Source organism: Callithrix jacchus, chromosome 1 (genome assembly GCF_049354715.1).
Source record: "Callithrix jacchus isolate 240 chromosome 1, calJac240_pri, whole genome shotgun sequence".
Taxonomy (NCBI): domain Eukaryota; kingdom Metazoa; phylum Chordata; class Mammalia; order Primates; family Cebidae; genus Callithrix; species Callithrix jacchus.
This window is the reverse complement of record NC_133502.1, coordinates 148,500,961-148,511,359: the sequence shown is the minus strand read 5'-3', so window position 1 is coordinate 148,511,359 and position 10,399 is coordinate 148,500,961. Positions and strand designations below refer to the sequence as shown.

The window sequence follows — 10,399 nt, the reverse complement described above, 5'->3', positions numbered from 1 at the left end:
GCACGGGGTGTCCCCCGCCCACCTGCCGGTCTGCACAGACCGCACGGCTGACCTCCTCGGGCTCACGTCCTCGTGCTGATTTAGTTACCTTTCTTCCCCACCTTTGCAGAGGAGCTCCTGAAGGGGCCCGAAAAACAGTTTATTTCTACGAACAACAAAACAATACATTTGTCACATGGGATTTGGCGGCCATGGACACGAGTTAGTTCAGTCCAAGTCCCCCAACTGAAATAGATCCTTTTCTTTTAGGACTCCGAGGTTCTAGGGACAGCCAATCCGTCTGTACTAAGTTTATCATAAACTTATGTTAATTTGCGGAATGTGCCTCCCCCAGGACCGCGACTGTGCCCACTGGAGCCCGGGACACTGTGCTGACTAAGTGGGAATTAATGCGTGTGAAAACAACAGCTCAAACTGTCGGGACAAGGCACCCTTTACTCCTCCCGCAAGCAGAGTGGCTGGGTGTTTCTTTTGCCCTGGATCCGTGGGGAAGATTTCAAGCCCAGATAAGGGCAGAGAGGGCTTTTTAACTTTTTTTTTCCCCAAGGTGAAATTCACATAACATAAACCTTAGTAAAAGTGAACGATTCAGTGGCATTTATTACGTTCATAACGTTAAGCAACCACCACCTCTAACTTGTTCTGAAACATCCATCACTCCATTAAGTAGTAATTCTCCAGTCCATTCTTCCTCCAGACCCTGGCAACCACTCAGCTATTTTCTGTCTCTATGAGTTTACCTTTTCCGGATATTTCATATACACGGAACCATACAATATGCGGCATTTTGTGTCTGGTTTGTTTGACTTACCCTGTATTTAAGATTCCTCTATGTTGAGGCGTGGATCAGTACTTCATTTTTATGGCTGATGAATATCCCATTGTATGTGCATATTACAATTTGTTTATTCATTCATCACTTGATAGGTATTTGGGTTATTTCCACCTTTTGACTATTGTGAATAGTGCTGCTCTGACCATGCCTGTACACGTATTTGAGTACCTGTTCCCAGTTCTTTTGGATATATACCTAGAAGTGGACTTTCTGGGACATAGGATAATTCTATGTTTAATTCTTCCAGGAACTGCCAAAAAGTTTTCCACAGCAGCTGAATCATTTTACATTCCCACCAGCAACGTTTGAGGGTTCCAAGTTTCCACAACCTTGTCAACACTTGCTATTTTCCGTTTTTGTGTTTTAATTCCTTGAGCATTTTTGAGACTGTTGCTTGCCCTCCTGACTCACACCATCCATAGCCCCAAAATAAAAGCTGATCTAGGTCTTCACGATGTACAAAGAATCACCTAACCCTTTCTTCCCCCAAAAAACAATCAGTGGCAGAAGCACCAATAAAAATAAAGACCCTAGACTAAGACCTATACTTGCTAGTCCTCGTTCTTTTTTTTTTGGGGGGGGGGGGACAGTCTCACTCTGTACCCCAGGCTGGAGTACAATGACGCAATCTTAGCCTACTGCAACCTCCACCTCCCGGGTTCAAGCAATTCTGCTACCTCAGCCTCCCGAGTAGCTGGGACTATAGGCATATGCCACCAAACCCAGATAATTTTTGTATTTTTAGTAGAGATGGGAATTCGACATGTTGGCCAGGCTGGTCTCGAACTCCTGACCTCAAGTAGTCCTCCCACCTTGGTCTCCCAAAGTGCTGGGATTACAGGCAGCTCATTAGTTATTTTAATCATAATTTTTCTGATGTCCAGAAGACCTTGAAATTGTCCAGAGAGCCTGGAAATTAAGATTATGCCAGGGGAGTTGCTACAGTATACTGGTAAACAAATTATGATACCACACTGAAAGCCAAGACTGTACATCATTTCCACTTGTTTTCCACTTAGTGCCATAAGTCCATGAAGATTCCCTTCTTAAATACAGATACAGTCAAGGGAAAACTATTGGGTGAGAAATTAGAAGGTCAATTCAGATTGGAAGTTTGATTGATAAAGTGATGCAGTGTGGAAAAAGCACTAGATTTATGTGAACTAAGTTAAGCTCCTGAATCTCAGTTTTCTCATTTCTAAGATAGGACTATTATGCCTACCTGGCTGGATAGATAAAAGCTTTTAGTCTTAACTTCAACAAATCATCAGTGTTATTTTATTGATTTAAATAATGATTATTGTGGCTCATGCCTGTAATCCCAGCACTTTGAGAGGCCAGGGCATGTGGGTCGCTTGAGACCAGGAGTTCAAGACCAGCCTGGGCAACATGGCAAAACCCCATCACTACCAAAAATACAAAGACTAGCCAGTCTCATAACCTGGTCTCAAAATAAATAAACAGATAAAATTTTTAAAATAAAAAAAATTATGCTGTAATAAATAAATAAATAATGATGATTGACATGAGCTACATGTAGAAGTGCTGCTAAGGAGACATAGGAAATTCATCTTGAGTCATGTATCTCCTCCTCAGATTAAGACAGCAGATTATCTTTAAAACTAATGTGGCAGGGTAACTACTCAAGCCTACAATGTGGTGGCTGCCTCCCCAGCTCTCTCCTTGTTCCATGACTTAGTACTGCATGCTACCTTGGACAACTTTCTTCTTCTTCTTCTTTTTTTTTTTTTTTTTTTTACTTTGGATCACTTAAATCAAACTAAGTAGGTTTTTGGAAAGCAATAAATGTGAGCTATTTTATCAATAATAAAGCTATTATAACTTCTCTATAGAAAGTGTTAACAGAAAGGCAGTGTCTGCACAGAGTCTAGAAAAAGAAAACCATAAAGAACTCATCCACGTGACTTGTCCCTTCCTCAAATGCTGGAGGGTTCCTTCAGGAGATCCATTCCCATGATGGAGATGACTGACGATGCATTATACTTCACAGGTTGCTGAGAGTAACTCTACATGTTGTCTCTTTTTTGCTAGGATCCAGGCTCACCAAAGAGTCTTGATATAGCAGTTGATTTCAAGGAAGTTTTTTTTTTTCTTTTTATTCCTTTTAGAGACAGGATCTTGCTCTGTCATTCAGGCCAGAGTGCAGTTCATGATCATAGCTCACTGCAGCCTCAAACTCCTGGGCTCAAATAATCCTCCCACTTTAGCCTCCCTAGTAGCTGACACTACGGGAGCACACCACCATATCCAACTAATTTATTTTTATTTTTATTTTTGTAGAGAGGGGTTTTGTTTTGTTGCCCAGGATGGTCTTGAACTCCTAGGCTTCAAGCAATCCTCCTACCTTGGGCTCCCAAAATGCTGAGATTACAGGCAATGAGCCACTGTACCCAGCCTGGTTTCAACAAAATTTTCTTAAAGAAGGGAAAATGCCCTGAACATCCAACTCTGAATACTCTAGAATTCTGTGACAGTACAGCTGTCTTTGAAAATTTATCTATTGGTGTTTAGCTTATCTATCTGTCTGTTATGATTTTAACTTGCCAAATCCAGTCTCCCCAAAGTCTAATTACACATGGATGTTAGAGACTCTTTCCAAAAGGCTCTTTTGGTGGCAAAGAACAGAGACTCATCCAAACTTGCTACAGCAGAAGGCTGTTTATTTCATCTTAGGTATTGAAAGATAGGAATCCAAATTGAAAAGGACTTCACAGGACTTAAAAGCCACTGGGGGCCTTGTGCAGTGGCTCACACCTGTAATCCCAACCATTTGGGAGACAGAGGCAGGTGGATCTCTTGAGCCCAGGAGTTTGAGACCAGACTTGGCAACATTGCAAAATCCCTCTCTACAAAAAATACAACTATCAGCAAGGTGTGGTGGGAGGCTGAAGTGAGAAGATCATCTCAGCCCAGGCAGGTGGAGACTGCAGTGAGCTGTGACTGTGCCACAGTACTTCAGCCTGTGCCACAGAAAAATACCCTGTCTCTAAAGAAAAAAAAAGGCACTGGGAGGTTAGTGTGTCTTCACTCTTGATGCCCAGGCTGGAGTGCAATGGCACTATCTCGGCTCACCACAACCAAGCGATTCTCCCGCCTCAGCCTCCCGAGTAGCTGGGATTATAGGCACGCACCACCAGACCTGGCTAATTTTTTTGTACTTTAGTAAAGACGGGGTTTCTCCATGTTGGTCAGGCTGGTTTCAAACTCCCGACCTCAGGTGATCCACCCACCTCAGGCTCCCAAAGTGCTAGGATTATAGGCGTGAGCCACTGTGCTGGCCTTTTTTTCTTTCTCTTTCTTTCTTTCTTTCTTTCTTTCTTTCTTTCTTTCTTTCTTTCTTTCTTTCTTTCTTTCCTTCTTTCTTCCTTCCTTCCTTCCTTCCTTCCTTCCTTCCTTCCTTCCTTCCTTCCTTCCTTCCTTCCTTCCTTCCCCTCTGTCCCTCCCTCCCTCTCTCTCTCTCTCTCTCTCTCTCTCTCTCTCTCTCTCTTTCTTTCTTTCTTTCTTTCTTTCTCTTTTTTGATGGTGTCTCACTCTGTTGCCCAGGCTGGAGTGCAGTGGCGTGATCTCAGCTCACTACAACCTCCGCCTCTCAGGTGTCAGGTCCTGCCTCAGCCTCCTAAGTAGCTGGGATTACAAGTGCACGCCACCACTTGTATTTTTGGTAGAGATGGGAGTTTCACCATGTTGATCAGGCTGATCTTGAACTCCCAACCTCATGATCCTCCCGCCTCGGCCTCCCAAAGTCCTGGGATTACAGACATGAGCCACCGCAACCAGCCGTCTCTCAGTCTTTTTGTGTTGTTACACTGCTCTCCCTCTGTTTACTGTTGCTGTACTTGGTCATCATAGATACCCCAGCCCAAGGTCAACAAGGGAACCTCCTCCTTGTCTCTTGGTTCATATTTACCCAGACAAAAACTATGGGCACAATCCATCGTTTCAAGCCAGGATGTAAGCTGGCAACCTATGAATTGACAAGTTTCAGATTAGAAGTCCACTTCTAATCCCATCAGATGTTATGAGATGGAGAGGCAGTATCACCTGGTACAAAAATAGCCACCTGGCACAAGCAAGGGCTGTGAGGGTATTCACCAGAAGTTGGCATGGGTAGGTAGATACACTGAAGTCATTCTATTAATATGCCCATATTTTCTGAGCCAAAAATTAGGAGAAGTTGTATAAAAATTATTTGGGATCCACTCTGATGGTAGAGGCAGTCTGGATGATGCAGTTCAGATGCTGAAATATTGCACCTTCTCAAGTATTTTGAAAGCTAATAAGAATAAAGAAACAAGATCTTTGAAATTGAGACTTCCTGGAAAATCTGTCACTACAAAATAGTAGGTATCAGCCAGGTGTGGTGGCTCACGCCTGTAATCCCAGCACTTTGGGAGGCTGAGGCAGGCAGATCACTTGAGGTCAGAAGTTCAAGACCAGAGTGGCCAACATGGTGAAACCCTGTCTCTACTAAAAATACAAAAATTAGCTGGGCATGGTGGTGCATGCCTGTAGTCCCAGCTACTCAGGAGGCTGAGGCAGGAGAATTGCTTGAACCCAGGAGGTGGAGATTGCAGTGAGCCGAGATCACGCCATTGCACTGCAGCTGGGATACAGCGAGAGACTTCGTAACAAAAAAAAAAGTAGGTGATCTTATAAAGCAGAGTACCTACATCACAGAATTGTTGAGAGGATGAAATGAATTTATATATATAAATCAATTTGATGTTTTCTATATAAATATTAACTATCATCATCACATATTGGAGAACTGGATAATCTTTGATCTGTGCTTACTCCACCAAGGTAGGTACAGTTATCCTGTTAGGTAATCTCTGACTGCCAATCTGTCTCTGCAGATTTCTCACAAATGCAACATCAAACAACAGCCAAGCAGAAAAATCACTTTTAGGAAGCTTCAGGAAATAGCAGTGATGCCCTCTATGATCTTACCAATGTATGCATAGAGTTAGTTTTCTATCTCAACATCCCCTTCCATAAGTTGAAACTATTCTTCAGATTGCCAGACATATCCAAATATCTTTTATAATAAATGAGTATTGAAAGAAATTAAAATACCTCAACCTGCAGAATCCAGCTGTCCAGGGAGCAAATGAGAGGAAGAGCATGGAGCGCTGAACAAGAGGCTACAGGTAGAACTGTTGAGAAGCCCAAAAGCCAGAGCTGAAAAGCAGCCTAGAAGAGTGGCTGGCCAGGAGGTCGTGGGAGACAGAGTCAGAATGAAATCCAGGCTGCACGAAAATTCCAGGACTCACGCATTTCAAATGCCTACACCCCACCTTTTCCTGAGGCCCACTTTGTAAATGGCTAGACTTGCAAGGTACTGGCCACTGGACTTGCTTGTGCCACAGCAATTTGATGTTGAGGTGGTTTTGGTGAACATATTCCAAGCCCATAATACATGGACTCTTAAGCTTTTACTATTTGTTTTTGGAGTACTTGATCACTCTAAATGATTGGTATCTAGGTGTATAGTTATTTATTGTTGTACAGCAAATTACTCTAAAATTTAGAAGTTTAAATCAACCAACATTTATAATCTCACAGGCTCTGAAGATCAGGAAGTAGCTTAAATAAACAGTTCTGCCTCGAGGTCTCTCCTAAGGTAGCCAGCAAGATGTCACCTGGGGGAAGAGTCATTTGAAGTCTTGCCTGGGGTTGGAGTATAGACTTCCAAGGTGGTTCACACACTCCCAGCTGTCAAGTTAGTGCTGGTTTTTAGCACGAGTGCTTAGTTGCTCTCCATCTATCTGTTGCTGAAATAGAAATTTGAGTGAAAAGATGAGGGTAGCAGCGACTAATGTTGAAACAACTGTTCGGGATCAAAAGCAAACTCTTTGTTTTTTAGACATCAGTCCTCCCTGTCAGCTTCCCCCAGACTGTTTGAATAACCTCACAAAAGGGTGACGTCCTTCCCCATAGCAAAGTATTCACAGACAAATTTTAAGAACCCCACACTAGATGCAGCAGCTTTGTACTATGTCAGGTTAGCTAAGCTAACCTGGTCCTGTTTCCCAGAATTCTATTCCTCACATATAGTTCTGGCTTAGCCACGGACATAGACATTCTGGGTAACATTTGGAAGGTGGAGATTTCGAAGCTGGAGGCATGTCTTCTACACTCTGAAGGTCTTCCTGGACAATAGGCAGTGGGACGTCGTGTCATGATCACTGGCTAACCTTATGCTGTGGGGCAGCACTGGGTCATGCAGCTCCTTTAGCTTCTCTGAGTCCTGAGCCACGATGAAAGCATGAACATCAAGGTTAGAGTTGGTGAGAGACAGAGGCAGGTTCTAGTGTTCCTTGTGGGCCACAGTTTGTCCTCACAGGTTTTAGTTTGTCCGTGACTGTGTCCATATTCAATTTCCTTCCCATCTGTCAATCTGGGCCACCCACAGCAACTTCAGGCTTAGCATTAGACTCAGAGGCAACAGCAGCCTACACAGACTGCCACCACTGCTGCTGCAAACCTATGTTACTTTCTATAAAGCTGCTTGAAACTGTTCATTATTTCTAGAGCTGTTCTGCCACTAAAAGCCTGTGAAACCTTGGGTAAGAGGATTGATGTCTGAAAAACAAAGAGTTTGGTTTTGATCCAGCTGTTTCAACATTAGTTACTACTATCCTCATCTTTTCACTCAAATTTCTAATTCAACAATTTTACTTCTCAGTGTCTTTTCTAGAAAACCTTGCCTGTGATTACCAAGAGGCATGTTCATTGCAGCTTTGATTATGGAAAATAAAAGGGAGGCAGGAGGAAGGGAGAGAGGAAAGAAGGAGAGAGGGAAAGAGAGAAAGAAAGCAAGAAAGAGAGAGAAACATTGGAAACAACTTAAAAGTTCACCGATAGAGAAATGCATCAATAAACTGTGGTATTTCATAGGACTGATAAAGCATTGTATTGATGTGCATTTTTGTTTGTTTGATGATTGTTGGTTTGGTTTGGTTTTGCCAAGCCATTTTGACTCCACAGTTTTAAACCTGGTAAACATTTTAGTCCTGGGCACATTCCCACACAAGGACATTCTGGACTTTATTTGCTTAGAGACAGGGTCTTGCTCTGTCACCCAGCCTGGAGTACAGTGGCACATGACATGATCATAGCTCACTGAAGCCTCAAACTCTTAGACTCAAGACTCTCAAGTAGCTGGGACTGCAGGAGCATACCACTGAGACAGGGTCTTGCTGTGTTGCCCAGGCTGGTATCAAACTCCTGACCTCAGTCCTCCTACCTTGGCCTCCCAATCTTCCTGCCTTTACCTCTCAAAGTGCTGGGATTAGAGGCATAAAGCACCATGCCAACCAGCAAAGGACATATTAACCTATTGTTAACTCTACCACAAAATGAGCAGTTAGCACATAAAGACAAAGCTAAAACAGCAAGAGACCAATGGAAGATGACAAGATGGTGTGATTCTTCTGGAGCATCTGAAAGGATTTGCTTACAGTGTTTTCATAAGTTAAGAATTAAAACAAACTATCAGTACTGTGTCTAATTTATAATAAATATTTCTGGTAGAAAGAATTAATACAAAATAAAATTGACAATAGCTAAAACTGCACATGGTAAATGTGCAATTTGACAAGTTGAATCTAAATTTATCTGCAAGAGAAAATGTTCAAGAATAGTGAAGAAATTTTGCAAAAGATTCAAGATGGCACTCACCCTATCAGATAGTATTCTATAAACTTACCAAAATTAAATCTGCATGTCACTATGCAGGATTAGACAATTAAACTCAAAAAATATAATAGAGCCCTGGAAAGACTCTTGAACATGCAGAAATATCATTCATTTAGACCATAGAGGAAAAGATTAATTAGTCCACAAATGGAGTTTAGATAATCAATTACCTGTTTATAGAGAAATAACATTCCTATGCTGCATCATGTAAAAAGAAAGATTTCAGATGGATTTTAAAGCTACCTGTAAAAAAAAAAATAGGTATTAAAATAAAATACAGCACTTGTTTGTGTTATCAGAGAAGGAAATACAGACATCTGGTCCTTGAATAACCTGTCCTTCAACATCCTTTACTTTATTTCTAATTTTGATGAGAAAAAAATTGGTTTTCTCTTTCTTTCTTTCATTTTTTTTTTTTTTTTTGAGACTGAGTTTTGCTCTGCTGCCCAGCTGCAGTGTAGTGGTGCGACCTTGGCTAACTGCAACCTCTGCCTCCAGGCTCATGCGATTCTCCTGCCTCAGACTCCCAAGTAGCTAGGACTACAGGTGTGCGCCACCACGCTTGGCTAATTTTTTTTTATTTTTAGTAAAGACGGGTTTTCACCACGTTAGCCAAGATGGTCTTGATCTCCTAACCTTGTGATCCACCCACCTCAGCCTCCCAAAGTGCTGCGATTACAGGCGTGAGCCACCACGCCCTGCAAAAATTGGTTTCTTATGTGTCATTTCACTTAAAGTTGCAGTTTACGAGAGCCTATTGACAATGTTAAGTGAGGACTTAACGTATTTTCTTATGTAAAATACTAAAAGCAAAGACATACAGAACAATAAATATACCTATGTAAAAATTCCTTTCTACACACATAGTGCCCAGATATTGATTTCTAATATACATTCTCCAATAAAAGGGACCAGGATTCTTTTTTTTTATTGCATTTTAGGTTTTGGGGTACATGTGAAGAACATGCAAGATTGTTGCATAGGTACACACATGGCAGTGTGATTTGCTGCCTTCTTCTCCATCACCTATATCTGGCATTTCTCCCCATGCTATCTCTCCCCAACTTCTCACCTCTCACTGTCCCTCCCCTGTATCCCCCCAACAGACCCCAGTGTGTGATGCTAAGGGACCAGGATTCTTTGAAAAAATAGCTGAGTCTAGGACTAGGAAATATACAGGATAAGCATTGTGCATTTTGTAGTGTGTTAGAAAGTAAGGAAGAGCTAAAATACATGCACGGTTATGAAGATGTGTTGAAGGGACACAGGAGTTAATTGAAGGTGGTCCCAATGGTCAAAACTGGACCAATTTGAGCAACAAAATAAAGTAGCATTGAATTATTAATGTAACTCAAAGTATACAATCAATAACCATGAGTCCATACTGTACAAATAAATGATTGAATAAATAAATAAATAAAATAATAGGCAAGAGTAGGCAAATCTCCCATGCAGAAGAATTCCAAATAATGTGTGAAGATACAAAACATAACTCCCCACCCTTAAATCTGGGTTGTACAGTGACTTTTTTTTCAAAGGGTACAGTATAGAAAAGGGGGAAAAAAGAAGGATAACTTTACCTTGGAGAAACCTGACAAATGCCATTTCAGCCAGATGATCAAGGTTGATATCACTAGTGACAAGTCATGTTGACCGTCTATACCCTTGAAATAGTATGATCAGAGTGGTACTACTTACCTCTTCGGGTTTCCACCCTCAAACCCAAACTCCAGTCCAATCATTAGAAAAACACCAAACAAATCCCAACTGAGGAACATTCTACAAAATACCTAATGAGTATTCCTAAAAATATCAAGGCTATCAAAAACAATAAAAGTCTGA

The 10,399-nt window shown here is 41.7% G+C and overlaps 1 protein-coding gene across 1 annotated transcript in view; it reads left to right on the top strand.

The window, feature by feature from the left end:
- The first annotated feature begins 191 nt into the window (after positions 1 to 191).
- Positions 192 to 10,399, top strand: part of LOC144578705 (uncharacterized) — a 77,129-nt gene continuing 66,921 nt past the window's right edge. Inside the window, exon 1 of the mRNA XM_078345990.1 lies at positions 192 to 201. Within this exon, the coding sequence (XP_078202116.1) occupies positions 192 to 201 (10 nt within the window). The remainder of the gene's footprint in view (positions 202 to 10,399) is intronic.